Source organism: Macaca mulatta, chromosome 12, assembly GCF_049350105.2.
Source record: "Macaca mulatta isolate MMU2019108-1 chromosome 12, T2T-MMU8v2.0, whole genome shotgun sequence".
NCBI classification, from domain to species: Eukaryota; Metazoa; Chordata; class Mammalia; order Primates; family Cercopithecidae; genus Macaca; species Macaca mulatta.
Genome location: NC_133417.1, coordinates 62955076 through 62972832, shown reverse-complemented (window position 1 = coordinate 62972832; position 17757 = coordinate 62955076). Strand labels below are relative to the sequence as shown.

Here is a 17757-nt window from a genome sequence, read left to right as displayed (position 1 = left end):
TACAAACAAAGAAGCCAAGGCTTACAGAAGTTGAGAAACTTGTGCAAGATTAACAACCAGTAAATTACAAAACAGCCATTTCTATTCAGTTCTGATTGTAATGGTCATCTGATTTCTTTGCATGGGAGGCTGTGGAATATAAGCTACTGGGCTGTGGATTCAGATTGCCTGGGTTCCAGTACAAGTTCAACCATATATGTCCTAATTGTGCAAACTTGAGTAAATTATTTGTATTTTATTTTATCTTCTCAAAGTGTAGCATGCATAAGAATCAGCCAGACACTTCATGGACTCCTCTTCTGGAAATTCTGATTCAGCGGGTTGTTGATGTGTGTCCGAATTTGCATTTCTAGCAAACTCCTCATTGGTCCTGACGCTGATGGTCTGTGGACAACACTTTGAATAGCACTGCCATTGAGGACTCCACCAACCAAGCTGAATACACCACTTTCTTTCCAACCCAGTGGCCACAGCCCTGGCTCGAACCCCCATCACAGCAGTACAGCTAGAACACCAATCCTTCCTCTCTTTTCTTTGTAAAATACCACGAAATGCAAGACAGTGAGCTGATGACGGCTATAAGAATGACCTTAATTCAATCCAGTTTATATTTATGAAGGATATCATTTGTAGCTTTTGGTTATTTGGGTACTAATCATATGCCACTAGAGTTATCAGTGATAAAAGGTATCTACCCCCACACCACAGTGGGTCAAGACGTCTTTGCCAAGAACTGTCTGGGACTTCTTTGTTCTTTGTTCCTCCCATTTCTCTCCACATGCCTTCTCTTCTCTTCTCTGTTCTCTCTTTTCTCTCCTCTCTCCTCTTCTCTTCTCTTGTCTTCTCTTGTCTTCTCTTCTCTTCTCTTCTCTTCTCTTTCAGAATTTTGCTCTGTCACCCAGGCTGGAGTGCAGTGGCCCAATCTCAGCTCACTGCAACCTCAGCCTCCTGGTTCAAGCGATTCTCCTGCCTCAGCCTCCTGAGTACCTGGGATTACAGGTGCCCACCACCATACCCAGCTATTTTTTGTATTTTTAGTAGAGATGAGGTTTCACCATGTTGGCCAGGATGGTCTCAGACTTCTGACCTCAAGCGATCCACCCACCTTAGCCTCCCAAAGTGCTGGGATTACAGGTGTGAGCCACCAAGCCTGGCCTTTCCACATGCTTTTCATTCCATACACTTCAAAACATTTTACCAAGCCTTGTGTCTTTCTATATCTTTATTGATTCTCACTTTGATTGTGTATTAAAATTACCAGGGAGCTTTAAAACAAAAACAAAAACAAAAACACTATTGACCAGGCACTAATTAATTTAGACACTCTGTATTTTAAATCTAAAAAATTTAAGTATTTTAAAAATCTTCTCAAATGATCTTTGGTACAGCCAAAGTTGAGAACCCCTGCTTCAGGCCTTTGTCCTTCAAACATCCTTCCTCCTTTCTTCTACTTTTCACCTACCAAAATTCCAATTTTCCTTCATGGTCCAATTCAAATATTACGTCTTCCATAAAGGCTTTTCCAAGCATCTTCTCTCCTTGGTCAGTATTACTTTTTTTCTTACTGTGTTCCCAAAGCATTTGTTTCATACTAGTGCTGGTAGATAGCATTTCACATTGTAATGTAGTTAAGTTTCCATCCCCCTAGAAAGACTGCGAATCCCCTGAGGCAAGCTATCTCAAATATCTTTCTTGAGTCCCTAAGTTTTAACAAATTCTCTTGTTGAATTAAATTGAACTGTTCAGAAAGTAGAACAAAATACTATTAATTTCCTTCTCAAAAACATCTAGAGTAATAGATTTTTAATTAGTTACTGGGTCATACATACCTAGTTTCCAAAATAAAATATTCCATGGTGTTAGTGCACTTTACTACTACAGAACAAGCTTCAAAATCTCAAAGCAAAGGGACATTTCCTTTCTTCTCTTGTGAGGCAAGAATTTAGCCCTAGTCCCTTGTTATACAGTGTGTGGTCAGTGAACCAGCAGCATCAGCAACACCTGGGGAGCTCCTTAGGAATGCAAAATATTAGATTCCACCCCACATCTGCTGAATCAAAATCTGCATTTTAACAAACTCTGTGTGATTCACATGCACATTAAAGTTTGACAAACACTGCCATCCACTTTTTCTTCCAAATTCTATTACACTTTCTGTTTCACTCTGCCAAGACTACTTTCACGACCTGGAAATATTCCTTTGGATTCCCAACTGAATCTATGAATCATTATTCTATAAAAGAGTCTTATTCCTCTACCCTAGTGATTCCAAACTCTAGCTACATATCAGAACCACCAGGGGCACTTTAATTCCTAGACCCTATCTCTAGAAATTCAGATTGACTTACTCAAGGAGACCTGGGCTTTGGTGTTTTTAAAGTCACTCATCTATACCACTCTTCCTATCTCCGGGGAGAAATTCTCCAACCACCAGAGCCATTAATTATTTTCACTTGTATTATAACACATTAATTCATTAGGATTACTTTTCCTTGATGCCCTGGCCCACTGTCTAATGATTTCTCAGAAAATTTGGGGGACTGCCTATAGAAGTGTCTTGTTTCACTGGGTTCATCAAGCAGCACTTCTAAGATGATCACTCTGTCAGTACCAAAGAAAAAGCTTGTTTGGGATTTCACACCAAATTTCTACCCAATATGAATGTAGTTTTTGCAATACTTTGATTTTTCCAAAATATATACTTTTTACTAAATAAGTTTGTACGTGTTGTTTTCTCTTCAAACTCTTTTTCCTTTCCTAATACAGATAATAGTCTTTTTAGTAAATCATGACAAATTATACTACATGATGAGTATTAAATATTGCCAAACAAAAGAAATTGCTGGCTGGGAAGAAGTCTTTCCATTTGCCATTACCTTCGTCTTCATAATTTTTCTTTTTCTCTTTCTCCTGGGCTTCCCTGAGGAAGGGAACATGCAGGAGGCTACCTCTGTTTGGGGTGGGCAAATGGAGTGTTTTCTGAAATGCTGATATAATGGAGGCTCTGAGCAAGACATTTCACGCAACTCTCAGGAAATCAGAGGGAACCATCAAAATCTCCTTATGCCTCATGATGATTAATGCTCTGTTGTGTTCTGTTAACCTGGGGCAGGAACTGGAGCTAAATTTGTAGACAGCTTCAGCAATTTTATATCTACCCATGAGATTAATCACATAAATGGTATTTCAGAAGTAAATTCTCTGTAAGGTCCATCACGAAGCATATTAAATCACTCCACAATATCCTGCAACACAATTAAACCTCCCTCAGGCACTGAGAGACCCTTTTAATTATTTCTCAATTGCAGCGCATGGTCTTGGAATTAAGGGCTGAACGCTATAGTGAGTCCCAGGCTGAACCTTGAATTTGTTTACTACTGAAGGTTGGCTAAATTTTTGCATGTTTTTTTGACTTATTTTGCCCCATTTTCTTAGATGAGCCAACCCCTAACCCCCAAAATCAAGGAGTAAAAATGTCATTGAAAAGACATTTTGCATTGTTTTTATTGTTTTATGAGCTGTATCCAGTGATAACTGTAGAGGCCCATTATCTAATCATTTAATACAAAATCTAAGGAGCATCCATCTGATCAAAACAAATTTAGAAAATCAAAATTACTCACCCCACATATGTATTCCTATCAGATCTCATGGAACTATTGGAGGCAGGTATAACCGAAGCCATTCTCTCTACTATGTGAATAGTCACTCTTAAATTGATGTCAAGAAAGAGAAATATTGTGACTTGCTATTATAGATCTAGTCATAATAGTTCAGTTCCAAGTTAGAATGATACCCTCTCTTAAAACTTAGGTTTTCCTGTGAAATTGCTAAGAAACATTTTCCTTTAGCATTTTAAATTTTCCTATCAAATAAAAAACGCCCTCCCTGACATGCCTTTTATACCACAGCCCAGCTCTCAGAGCAGAACTTTCTCAAGAAGATAGGTCCCCTTTGATGGTGTGCCATCCTAGCTCTTTGACCAGGTTGGTTAGCTTGTTAACTATTGGTGAGAACCTTTCCCTTACATTTGTCCTTGATCCCAACACAGGTTTGATGTTGTAAACAGGCTTATTTGCTTTGAGAAAACTGTACACGGATACAAGTCCTCTTTTGGTTTCTATAACACGCCTACCAGGTCTTCTCAAAACTGTGTCCAATACATACGAGAACGTCCAGTTCTCAAACATTTCAGTTTCCCCTCTCCATCCAGCCCCTCACCAACTTGTTTTCATTCTTTGTCATCACAAGTTAGGAAAGCATCCAAAGTCAGGACCTCAGAATGTCCCTTTATCTGAACTTTGCTCATTCCAGTTCACACAGAAGGACTGATAATTTAAAAAAAAAAAAAAAAAAAAAAACTTATTTCCCAGGGCCTCTTTCTTTAAACTGTAGGCCGTTGGTAAAATTCATTGAATCAGGGGTTAATCCACATGGAATAATATAGCATAGTATTTTCAGAAAACGAAGTCTCTGCCAAGAAAGGCATGAATTCACTACTTTTGCTAATGCTTCTCACTTTTCACTTTGGGGATGGAAAAATCTAGAAAACTAGATAACTTCATCCTGATCTTTTTTCCCTTCACTCCCAGAGCAATCGACTGAAGTTCTAAGCTGGTGAGAGCTTCAAGAACATAGTCTCATGGCTTTCAGGCGAATCAGAACCTAAAATGTCTATAAATGCCAAACAGCAGCAAATACAAGACACCTCCTAATATGCTTGGATTTCTAAGAATGTGCATCACAGTCAAGAATCAAGTGCTCATATCCTAACTGAGTTCTCCATGTTAGAAGACGCTCCTCTTCCTGGTGACAGTCATTCTTGGCAAACTCTTTGAATGTCACACTGGCCTCCTTTGGCCCATCTTGGTCAGACAGCAAAGTTTACAGAATAGGAAGGAAAAAGAATAGGGGACTCTATATTGAGGAATCCATGTAGCCTAAATCTTGCCATTGTTACCACCAACTAGACGTTTGCAACTGTGCCCAGATATCAAAAAATTCCTGAGGACACTTATCCTGGAAAAGGTAATGATGACTATGAGGCAAAATAGTCTTTAACATGTGTGTTGCCTTTGTAACTTAGGACAGTAGTTATTGTTGATAGCTTGTAATAATACATCTGTCTCTTACCCCTGACTCATCTCAGGCTGGTCTACCTGCTGCTCCTTCCCAGGAACCACTGGCAATTTTGAGACTCACCATACTCACTCACTACCACAGGCACCAGCACACTTTTATTTGATATTCCATGCCATACCTCTCAATTTTATTTTTAAGGTATAATGAGGAGAACCACCAATTTCAATCTGGCATTTACCTCTGGGTTTGAGAGATAAAAGCATTAGCTAATTAGATAAGTGTTCAGTAATTAATTACCACAGTGAATTAACTAGGTGGATTAACATGTCTGTTTCCAGTGCAGATTCAGTCAACCAGTGATCTTGATCACTAACAGTGCCAGGTAATGCCATTTGAGATTTATGGACCCCATGAAACAACTCGGCCAGACATTAAGGCAAGTGATTGTCTTTTGGATGAAGTTCAGAATAATCTTATGGAATCTATAAAAGTTGATCTATGAAAGTAGAATACTAGTTAATGCCTTCTGGGCAGTCTTAAATTATTCTCCCCACTTTTCAATCTTCTCAAGACTCAGTCCTGCTCTTATGGTAGGTTGTTTCTCAGCAATGTTTTTTGATTGACTGTATTGCAAAAGGCCAGTCTCCTGAAGAGCATGGGAAAAGGTTTCGTTTTTAAAAATTATGCACACAGGAGTGCACAAGGCAAACTCAGGCTCGGCCACTGGGTGATTTGCAAACAAAGGCTATGTGCCAGGCACAGCCCATGACTCAGTCCAGCCTTGTGATCAGGAGGGTCTTGCATCAGATCTGCCAAATCCATGCTCCACAGTGTCTGGCCTGAGACAAAACATTTCACTTCCTACCGTCTTCCTTTATGATGCCGGCACTATCACATTCTCAATTCCATTACAATTTTCTATCTGGCTTAATTTTGTCCCTGAACCTCTAATATTAGAGGGGGGAAAAAAAAGCATGGTCTTGATGTACCACTGGATAGCATTTAGGCCTCCCTGAGACTATGTTTTTGTGCTCTTTCCCTGCCTCCTAGACTGGCCCTGGGACCAGAGTCTCAGTTCTTAGATGCCTCTCCATGGGGTATCAGCAAAGGTTGTACTCGTTCACCTGAGGCTGCAGCAAGCACCCATACCCAGAAAACACTGCCCCTTGCACATGCACGCACACTCACACACACACGCACACGCACGCACGCACACACACACGCACACGCACGCACGCACACACTCACACTCACACTAGCCTTACAGCCTATGGGAGCAGGGGTGTCCAGGCACAGCAAAGTCCTCACATCTCCTTCTTTGGCGGGTTTTGTCAGAGTGGGGATGGGGTAACCAAGAGCCCTTTCCTCCTGCCACATCAGATTCCCCTGGCTCTTCCATTCAGCCCATAGCACCAGTAATGGCTTGAGAGAGCTCCAAAAATGTCCTAAGCTATCCATTCTGAGGCTAAGCAATTTGTATTTTCATTTATTCATTCAATAAATATTAACTGAGCATACACCATGCTCTAGGAAGTCTAGGAAGTGCTGAAAATAAAGGCATTAATATGACAGTTCTTGCTTCTTTTCTTCCACAAAAATATTGACATTCTATGAATAAAGAAAATGCAAGTTACCACACTTCTCATACTAACCTTCTATATGTTAAAACACATATACTAAGTGTAAATTCAGCATTCGCTCCTTCATGACAAATAACTAAAACTAATTAAAGGTCTTTTAATCTTTCCTTGAGTGTTTATTTTCCAATACATAGATTATAGCTGCCTCAAAACCTTTGTATAAAAGGGGAGCTGTTAAAAATATACAATTGTTTTATAGTATAGACGTGTTATAGTTTAACATTATTACACATATGTGCAAAGAAAACGTCCAGTATTTTCTATCAGCTATCCAGTCTTTCTCACTATACCCACCCTCCTGGGAGACAGAGCAGAGGATAGTGTTTTTAAACTTGCCAGTTAGCATCTCTGTTAATTGCATCTTTGGTTTAAATAGTCTCATTTAAATGATTTATTTTCTTTTAGATATGTATTCATCCAATTTCTTCCTTGTACCCACTGCTCCCATCTGAGGTGACACATACTAAATGGAATAGTGGAGCGGAGCAAGGAGGAAAAGAAGGGTTCTTGGATCCATGTGCTCAGTTCCTTGTATTATCCCTTGGCTCTATGTGATGTTGTAGCTCAGGCATTGTCCACTGTGTCCCCATGAGGGACCTGTGGCTACTTAGGTATAGTCTATGGGTCCTTGAATGGGCTCACTGAGATGCAGCTGGCCCCATCTGGCCCTAAGGGAGCATTATGCTGGCCCTTCCCATCACCATCTTGGATGCGGGCCTGAGCTGACTATGGAGATTCTCCTGGAGAATCGCAACCTTTCTTAGGCTGCATCGAAGGATGCAGGCCTCTGGCTCCAGTGTTCTCAGGCTGGTCCATGCCTAGTTGGATAGGAATAGTGCCCTCCTCCTTTATTTTCACCCCCAAGGGTGGACGGTCACCGCAGACCTTGGTCTGTCTCTTGCCCCATTTCTCCTGCCCTCTCACTCTCATAACTAGAAAAGGAGATCCTCTTTGTACTTTTTCTCTCTGTTTTATGTGAATTCCCCTTATATTCTATCCTGAGTTCTCTTTGGTTTCTAACAATTTCCATGTTCAAGTCCAGACCTAGGTTTTGTTGTGTTAATGGCAGCATAAACATATCTAAAATCTTTATTTTTCCTCACATTGCCTTATTAGGGACTCAACATTGCTATAGAAAGAATCCTAATTTCCTACTCTACCTCCCATTCCCCCAGCGGATAGATGGGAGTGTGCACTATGAAAAAGGCCATGTATACAGAAAAGAAAAAAGAGACTAGTATTAGGTTTCACAGTACTCTATTGATTATAATTATAAGCAATAAAGAATTGTATCCCGAGGACAAATGCTATGACCCTACAGTGTTTGTTTTGCTCTTTTTTGGAGGATGTTTCCCTCCACAATTCTGTCAAAATGCACTGCTCTTCTAGGCAGGGTCAGGCAGAGGGGTGGCAGCTGAATGTTTGCACAGATACCTTCCCCCGAGGGTTAGTGTAGCGGAGGCTGACCCATGCTGAGGCGCTAGGGAGGACTGCAGCATCCCCCAATCCTTGCAAAGGACTGGAATCTTTATAAAGCTGAAATTTGCCTGAGGAAAATTTCTTGATTGACAAAATTTATTTTTTACCAGAATTATGCTTCCTAATATTTAGAGTGTGTATATACACACACACACACACACACACACACGCACACACACACACACTCTCTCTCTCTATATATATATATATATATAGATAGAGAGTTGTTGATTTAACTCATATATATATAGAGAGATGCTGTATATAGAGAGAGTGTGTATATATATATATAAAAATATATGTAGATATACACACATATATATATCTCCAGGAATTTCTCTTTGGACAATGATTAAAGTCAATAAAATGACAAGTTTCAAATTGTGTGAACATTTATTTCTAGGCTTTTGTAGGGGTTTTGGTGGGGAGGACTGACTATTGTCAACCATTCCAGAAAGGGCCTGTCTCCAGGTAAATGGAGACTCCACATAAGAAGTGTCATACTTATCATGCAGTAAGTGATTATTAAGCACCTACTATGTGCTAAGTTTGTTAATGCTTGAAGATGAGCAATGACTTGTTTTAGTATTTTATAATAATGGTCTTTGTTCTCAGCCTGTTTTTTCTGGCAACATCCAAATGAAAAGAACTTTACTTACAACTTCCTGGCTTTTCTGGAGGTCTTAGCAGAAGCCTGACTCCCACAGTGTGACCAAATCATAAATGCACTGTTTTCTAACAGCTGACCTTAAGCCAACACCAGAGCCTCAGAGTCAACAGAAAACTGAAAAGCCAGCAAAGGTCATCAGTGCCTCTAGTGGCTTGGTCAACAGAGGGCCTTAAGACTGAAGACCCTTAACTTCTGCATGTACTTGACTTCAATTTTTAGGATGTTTCTGTTCTTAATGATGTTTGAGAAAATATGAGGCACCACGTGTCTAACAAAAATTCAAGAAAAGCTATTTCATTGGAAATAAAGCATATCTTAAATCAATACCAGTAGGGAATAAAATGTAAAAGCTTTTGTCTAAGTTCAAAATAAACACATTCAACTCAGAATAGAAATCTGAAGGACAAGGAAAAATAATGAAAAAAGCAGGAAGAATGTCAGTAACAACAGTGGCTAAAAGCGTTACTCCAGGCCAGGCTTTGGACTGAACAGTTTGACTCTGTATCTCATTTCATCTTCACAACACCTCTGTGAAAGAGGTATTATTATCTCCCCAATTTTCAGATGAGGAAATGGAAGCCTAGAGAGGTTAAATGAAATGCCTGAGATCCTACAGTGAGTAAATGGAGATTGGAGTTCAGATCTAGACCTGTGTAGCCACAAACCATGAAAACTCTTTCTACTTTGCTTCTGGTACATGTTGGAGTCCATTAAAGAAGACAAGAATCCAAGGAGAACGGTGTCAACAAGAGAAGGGAATTTGATCTGGGTGTTGAAGGTGAAGTAGGACTGGGATGCAAGGAGCATCTCTGCCACATTTGACCCTGCTAGTCATGAGGTTGTTGATTTAACTCATTTATAGGAAAAGAGGGCCACAGTTAAACCACAGCAGCTGTGTGTTCTGTGAATGCCAATGAACAAGATGGCCCCATCAAAATGATGGCCCAGTCCTAAAGGTGATTTTAAAATCATCTCATTGCCAAATTTTAAATTGACCCTTAAAATGTGTCTCACATACACTTTATGATTAACTCTTCTCAGACTCAACACTTCCCTATGATTTTACCCAAATAGCAGGGCCCAACTCACCACCCTGTCTGGAGCAATTTCTGACTGCCCCTGAGCCGTCCCTGAAATGTGAGTTAAACGGCATGAGGGCTGAAAAGCTCTGTTTCTGTTGGTCTCCTAGCCTGGCTTCTCACTGCCTGTGATTGGCCATTCTGGTGACTTCAGGCCTTGGAGATTAAAGCCCGTGTTTGTCTTTCAGCACCTGATGAAAGTGCCTGACCAGAACGTGAAGTACACTGGGAAATCAGCCTCCACAGCTGGAGGAAGTGTGTTTGACAAACCCCACACTGAAGGGAGAGGGGGTGATTTTCCTGGGAACTCAAGGAAGGTTCAGTCCTAACCTCTAACACACACCACAGATTATTACTGCTGCTGCCCAAGAGGGCTCAGATGGGAAAATAATGCTAATACATTGTGGAGGTGGTGAATTCTAGGCCCCCAAAGTCATGAAATTTCAAAGCTGACTGATTCTAATTTAGGTTCAGCTGAGTGAAAGAGAACAGCGTGTTTTATGGTACTCTCTTAACATTACTAAGTGCAATATATTGAGTTAACCATTAATTTTTTTCTAAAGAAGTAGAAAACCTTGGTTGTATAATCATGGTCACATTCACATTTCTGTAAATGCTTCACCTTAGGCATGTCATGACTTTTTAAAAATGTTATTCTTTTGAACACTTTACTTGTTTTTTTATTTAAAATAAATAAACAGAAAATACTGTTGCTGTGATGATTGTTAAGTCTTTGTGACTACTTCATGTTAGTTACTATATTTTAAATTTTTAATTTTAAAATATTTTAAACATAAAGAAATGTACAGATATATTAGATGCCTGTGTAGTTACTACCCAAATTTAACAATTGTTAATATTTTGCCATATTTAACACATATTTTTTAAAAGGAAGATTTCATTAAAGCCTGTCCACATTCTTTACTTTAGATTACCTTTACTTTCTTCCCGAAGGTAATCACTGTCCTAAAGGTGGAGAGTTGGTAGGTGTGCTTTGGGGTACATTTTAAAACTCGTACTCCTAAGTATATACTTATAACTACATGAGCAGGTTTAAGGTATATGTGTATATGTGTGTGTGTATGTGGTATATGTACATATACGGTAGATATGTATATATAAGAAATATATGTATATATAATATATGGCGCATATATATTAATGTAACATATACTATACATACATTTTTAAAACTGGCTTTTTTATGTTGCTTCCAATTTTTTCCTGTAAACATCCGTATGGGTATCTTCTTGTGTATGCACCTAAGAGTTTCTCTAATGTGTGGTAATAATATGTTTGCATGTATTCAATTTTGCTAGATAGTATTACACTGCCCTACAAAATAGTTTTACCAAGTTACACTTGTGTCAACAGTGTATACTATACCCCATTTCCCCATATTCTTGCCAATAAATCTGATGTTGTTAGCCTTATAATTCCTTTGCTAATGTGGTGACTGTAAAATGGTATCTCTTTGCTTTATTTCATTTCCCTGATTACTAGTGAGATTAAATGCCTTTATATGTGTTTGGCAGTCTTTCAACTTTCTTCTACATTCTTTGCCCATTTTTTCTTCTGGGTATTTTATTTTTATCTTACTAATTTATAGGAGATTTTTATATATGATGAATACTGATCCTTTGTTGGTTATATATATATTGTCCTTTACTTCCAAACTTTCCATGTCATTATGTTTTAGGAGTGTATCAGGTAAACAATACATCGATGGATTTTCAAAGAGTTGTCTTTTATCTCTGTTTTACAAATACTGTGATTCCTGATATACTTTTATTCATTTCTTATTTTGTTTCTAAATGTGTCTGTGTGTGTGCATGTATGCTTCTTTTTACCTCCTTCCTACCTTCTATAGAATGATTAAGTTCTCTGTGCTGGGCGCAATGGCTCACGCCTGTTATCCCAGCACTCTGAGAGGCTGAGGTGGATGGATTACTTGACGTCAGGAGTTTGAGAACAGCCTAGCCAACATGTTGAAACCCAATTTCTACTAAAAATACAAAAATTAGCCAGGTGTGGTGGCATGTGCCTGTAGTCCCTACTACTGAGTAGGCTGAGGCATGAGAATCACTTGAACCTGGGAGGCGGAAGTTGCAGTGAGCCCAGATCACGCCACTGTACTTCAGCCTGGGTGACAAAGCGAGAAAAAAAAAATGATTACATGATTCTTTGCAGACTCCATTTCCGTATGTTATTTTGGAAGTTATATATTTTACTTCTATTCTGTCAATAGTTACCCTTACATTTTAACAAGCATACTTGACTTAATAAAATTCAAAGTTAATGAATACCTATACTCTTCTGCATAACACAGGCAACTTGGAACAATTTAACTCTAATTACTACTTCACATTTTTGGTATAAAGTAACTTAATCTATCTTGTTTTCATCCCTCCCTCCCTTTTAGTCTTATGGTTACCGCTTTGTTGACAGTTAATAATAATGTATATTATTCGTGCCTGCCAATGTCTTTGATCACGATTGATTCTCAGATCTCCTTCTTTCTGGGTTTCTTTCTTTCTAAAGCACATTATATAATAGTTCTTCAGCATGGGCTTTGAGCTGAAAACTATCTTTGTTTTATCCTCATTTTTGAGTGACTATTTAGCATGGTCTAGAATTCCAGATTGTCAGTGATTTTCCCTCAGCACTCATAGCATATTCATTCATTATCTTCTGGTACCCATTGTTGCTGATGAAAAGTTTGTTTTCATCTGCTTGTGTTTGAGTAGGTAATCTGTCTCTTCTTTCTGGTTGCATCTAGATTTTCTCTTTATATCCTGAAGTTTTATTAAAATGTGTTTAGGGCCGGGGGCGGTGGCTCAAGCCTGTAATCCCAGCACTTTGGGAGGCCGAGGCGGGTGGATCACGAGGTCAGGAGATCGAGACTATCCTGGCTAACATGGTGAAACCTCGTCTCTACTAAAAATACAAAAAACTAGCAGGGCATGGTGGTGGGTGCCTGTAGTCCCAGCTACTTGGGAGGCTGAGGCGGGAGAATGGCGTGAACCCGGGAGGCGGAGCTTGCAGTGAGCCGAGATCACGCCACTGCACTCCAGCCTGGGAGACACAGCGAGACTCCGTCTCAAAAAAAAAAAAAAAAAAAAAAAAATGTGTTTAGGTGTGACTTTTTTAAAAAATAAATCATTCTCATGGGTCACTGTGCTTCCAAATTATGAAAAAGTCTATCTGTTATCAATGTTAGGAAATTCTCACTATTTTTTCCTTGAATATGTAATCTTCTTCTGGCACCCCTCTTAGATGTATGTTAAGCCATCTCAGTTTGTCCTCCTAATTTATTAACTTCCCTTTCATACATTCAGTTTGTCTCTGCAACAAAATGAGAAATCTTCTCAGATCTTTCTTCTTCACACATTCTCTGGATGTGTTTAAACAGCTCTTAACCTATCTGTGGTTAGTTGCAGTAATGTCCTCAATTATTTACTCCTCCCTGTATCTACACCCTGTTCCATATAACTATGCAATGCCTTCTCACCATAAACTGGGTAACATTGACTGTTCCTTGACCACAGACTCGATCATGCCATTATTTTGATCAAGAAAATGAGGCAGAACTGACAGTGTGCCACTTGTTCATGCCTTTGCACTTCCCCATTGTCACACTAACATGCCCAGGGTAGTCTGCTGGGGGAAGAGAAGCATGTGAAACGGAGCCCAGGCACCTCGTCACCCCAGTGAGGCCCAGCCTAGATCATCCAACAGTCAGCTGAGCCCCAGAAGTGAGCCAGCCCACCAAGATCAGCAAGGTCACTTTGCCAGCCCTACTGACCCCAGGCACATGAGTAGGAAATGCTTGCTGTGTGCCTTTCAGGACCTAGGCAATAGCGTTGTTGTGGCAACAGGTAACAAATACACCATGCACTGAGATTTTTATTTTACTAAACTTTTTTTCATTTGTAGGTAAGCTAATCATTACTTTTTCAAATTTACCTATTTTTAAAAACCATATCCTATTTTTTCTATATATTTCTGTTTCATATTTTGTCTATTTAATCATTTTAAACATAGATATTTTATAACTTCTTTCAGGTTGTGGATCTATCTGAAGTTCTTGGAGTGCTAATCTTCCTGTTATAGCTGATTTCTGTCATTAGTGTTTCCTCATTTTGCCTATAATTTCAATTTTTTAGTCCATATCTATTTTACCATGGGAATCCAGTACACAGAAATTTTTGAAAGCATCCGCAGACAGCCGTTTTGTGTTTGCTTCTGCTAGAGGCTACAAGTGTGTCCACAGTCTAGGACCAGTTTGACATTAATGTCTTATTTTAAAGATTTTGGTACCATGTAGGTAGCATAAAGTGTCATTCTACAAACACAAGTGACACGTTACTTCAGTTTCTCACTGGAGACTGTTTTTGTACCCACGTGCTGCAGAGACAAACTTTCTTTGCATTTCAGAACAGTCATTGGGATGTTAACCCTCTTTCACTGAAGGTACAGAGTTTCCCAGTCCTGGCTTAATGTAGAAGTTTCAGGTTCAACGGTCACCTCCTACAGACCAGGACCCCGTGTTTACATCCTGCAGAACCCCAGCACCGTGGCATGGGGGCCTATTCCAAGTTTGATCCTCACTGGGCCTCAATGGCATCAGCTCATGAGCTTACACTCTTCATTTCTAAAACTTGGGGTTTATCTCTTTTATTCCTTAAAACTAGCCCATGCTAACCTTTACACAATACTCCTTTTATGTCTGTTAGGAAAGTTGTCCATGTGGGTCAGTGTGCCATGCTGCTGGCAGATGCATTGTTTAGCAAGCAAAAATAATATTGCAAAAAATTAGAAATGAAATGTTTTTAAAATTTATTTTTAATTGCTATGGGTAAATAATGTGTATATACTTAGATACATTTGATGGGGTTTTTTTGTTGTTGTTTTTTTGCTTTTTGGGGCTTTTTTTTGAGATGGAGTCTCATTCTGTTGCCCAGGCTGGAGGAGTGCAGTAGCACAATCTCGCCTCACTGCAAGCTCCATCTCCTGGGTTCATGCCATTCTCCTGCCTCAGCCTCCCAAGTAGCTGGGACTATAGGTGCCCACCACCACGCCTGGCTAATTTTTTGATTTTTAGTAGAGAAAGCGTTTCACTGTGTTAGCTGGGATGGTCTCGATCCCCTGACCTCGTGATCTGCCTGCCTTGGCCTCCCAAAGTGCTGGGATTACAGGTATGAGCCACTGTGCCCAGCCTACATTTGATGTTTTAATACACGCACACAATGTGTAATAATCACACCAGAGTAATTAAGATATCCACTACCTTAAGAATTTATCATTTATCTGTGTTAGGAACATTCCAATTCCACCCTTTTAGTTATTTTAAAATATATAACAAATGATTGTTGACTATAGTCACTGGGTTATGCTATGAAATACTAGATCTTGGGGAGAATGGAGGCTAGGAGGCAGGACTCATTTGCAGCTCCCACTTGGATGGACAGAGCAGCTTGTGGAAACTCACATCATGAACTTTTGCTCCAAGAACTACTGCAGAAACAGCCAAGAGAGTCCACAGACCCTTTGAAGGAAGTGGGTTGCTGCTGCAGGCCCCTGGAGATAGCCAAAACACTGTGAGTGCCCAAAGTGTGAAAGGGGATATTCCACCCCCAACATACACCCTCACTGGGGAACCTGAAGGTCCAGATCCCAGATCACAGGAGAAGGATTTGACCTTACCTAGAGCTGAGATGAATTTAGAGAGTCAAGTGAAATACAGGGGTACAAGCAGCAGCGAGAAGAGCCATATGGACACTTTCATTCCCTAGGGAAGCCATTTCTGACTTTGTCTCACAGGGGTCCTTAGGGAGGACTGCCTGGGGAACTGGGAAACGACCAGAGAGAAGGAAACTTCCAGCTGAACTTTGTAACAGTCTCAACCGAATGCAAAGTTTCCTGGACAGAACTTGGGGTGGGGGGGTCGTTGAATTGGGAGTACACAAAAATATTGCAATCCTAAACATATATGCATCTAATATTGGAGTGCCCAAATTTATAAAACAATTACTATTAGACTCAAGAAATAAGATAGATGGCAATATATTAATGGTGGAGGACTTTAATACTCCACTGACAGCAACAGACAGGTCATCTTGACAGAAAGTCAACAAAGAAGCAATGGATTTAAACTATACTTTAGAACAAATGGACTTAACAGATATTTACAGAACATTCTACCCAACAACTGCAGAATATCCATTCTATTCCTCAGCACATGGAGCATTCTTTAAGATAGATCATATGATAGGCCACAAAACAAGTCTCAATAAATTTAGGAAAACTGAATTTATATCAAGTACTCTTTCAGACCACAGTGTAATCAAATTGGATATCAACTCAAAAAGGAACCTTCAAAACCATGCAGATACCTGGAAATTAAATAACCTGCTCCTGAATGATCACGGTCAACAATGAAATCAAGATGGAAATTTAACAATTCTTTGAACTGAATGATAATAGTGACAACCTATCAAAACCTCTGGGATACAGCAAAGGTGGTGATAAGAAGAAAGTTCATAGCCTTAAATATATATGTACATCAAAACATCTGAAAGACCACAAATAGACAATCTAAGGTCACACCTCAAGGAACTACAGAAATAAGAACAAACCAAACCCAAGCCCAGCAGAAGAAAAGAAATAACAATGATCAGAGCAGAAGTAAATGAAAGTAAATGAAATTGAAACAAAAAAATACAAAAGATAAATTAAACAAAAAGCTGGGTCTTTGAAAAGATAAATACAATTGACAGATCATTAGTGAGGTTAACCAAGAAAAGAAGAGAGAAGATCCAAATAAGATCAATTAGAAACAAAATGGGAGATATTACAACAAATACCACAGAAATACAAAAGATTATTCAAGGCTACTATGAACACCTTTATGTGTATAAGCTAGAAAATCTAGAGGAGAAACTAGAAATATACAATCCTCCCAGATTAAACCAGGAATAAATAGAAACTCTGAACAGAACAATAATAAGCAGTGAGATATAAAGGGTAATTTAAAATGCCAAGAAAAATAAGTCCAGGATCAGATGGATTCACACCTGAATTCTATCAGACATTCAAAGAAGGATTCATGCCAATCCTGTTGACACTATCCCACAAGATAGAGAAAAAGGGAATCCTCCCCAAATCATTCTATGAAGCCAGTATCACCCTAATACCAAAACCAGGAAAGGACATAACAAAGAAAACTACAGACTAATATCCCTGATGAACGTACATAGATGCAAAAATCTTGAACAAAATACTAGCTAACTGAATCTAACAGCATATCAAAAAGGTAATCTGCCATGATCAAGTGGATTTCATACCAGGGATGCCGGGATGTTTCAACGATGCAAGTCAATAAATGTGATATACCACATAAACAGAATTAAAAACAAAAATCACGTGATCATCTCAATAGATGCAGAAAAAGCATTCGACAAAGTCCAGCATTCCTTTTTTATTAAAACCCTCAGCAAAATCAGCATGCAAGGGACATACCTCAGTGTAATAAAAGCCATCCATGACAAACCCACAGCCAACATCATACTGATGGGGGAAAAGCTGAAAGCATTCCCTCGGAGAACTGGAACAAGACAAGAATGCCCTCTCTCACCACTTCTCAACATAGTACTAGAAGTCCTAGCCAGAGCAATTAGACAAGACAAAGAAATAAAGGGCATCCAAATCAGTAAACAGGAAGTCAAACTGTCACCATTTGCTGATGATATGATTGTATACCTAGAAAACCCTAAAGACTCCTCCAAAAAGCTTCCTAGAACTGATA

The 17757-nt window shown here is 39.3% G+C and overlaps 1 protein-coding gene across 1 annotated transcript in view; it reads right to left on the bottom strand.

Annotated features, from left to right (window-relative positions):
• The window catches only part of UPP2 (uridine phosphorylase 2), a 31610-nt gene extending 27695 nt beyond the window's left edge, over window positions 1–3915 (bottom strand). The window contains exon 1 of the mRNA XM_015110188.3: window positions 3624–3915. Coding sequence (XP_014965674.3) covers window positions 3624–3685 — 62 coding nt within the window. The 5' untranslated portion in view covers window positions 3686–3915. The remainder of the gene's footprint in view (window positions 1–3623) is intronic.
• Window positions 3916–17757: the final 13842 nt, after the last annotated feature.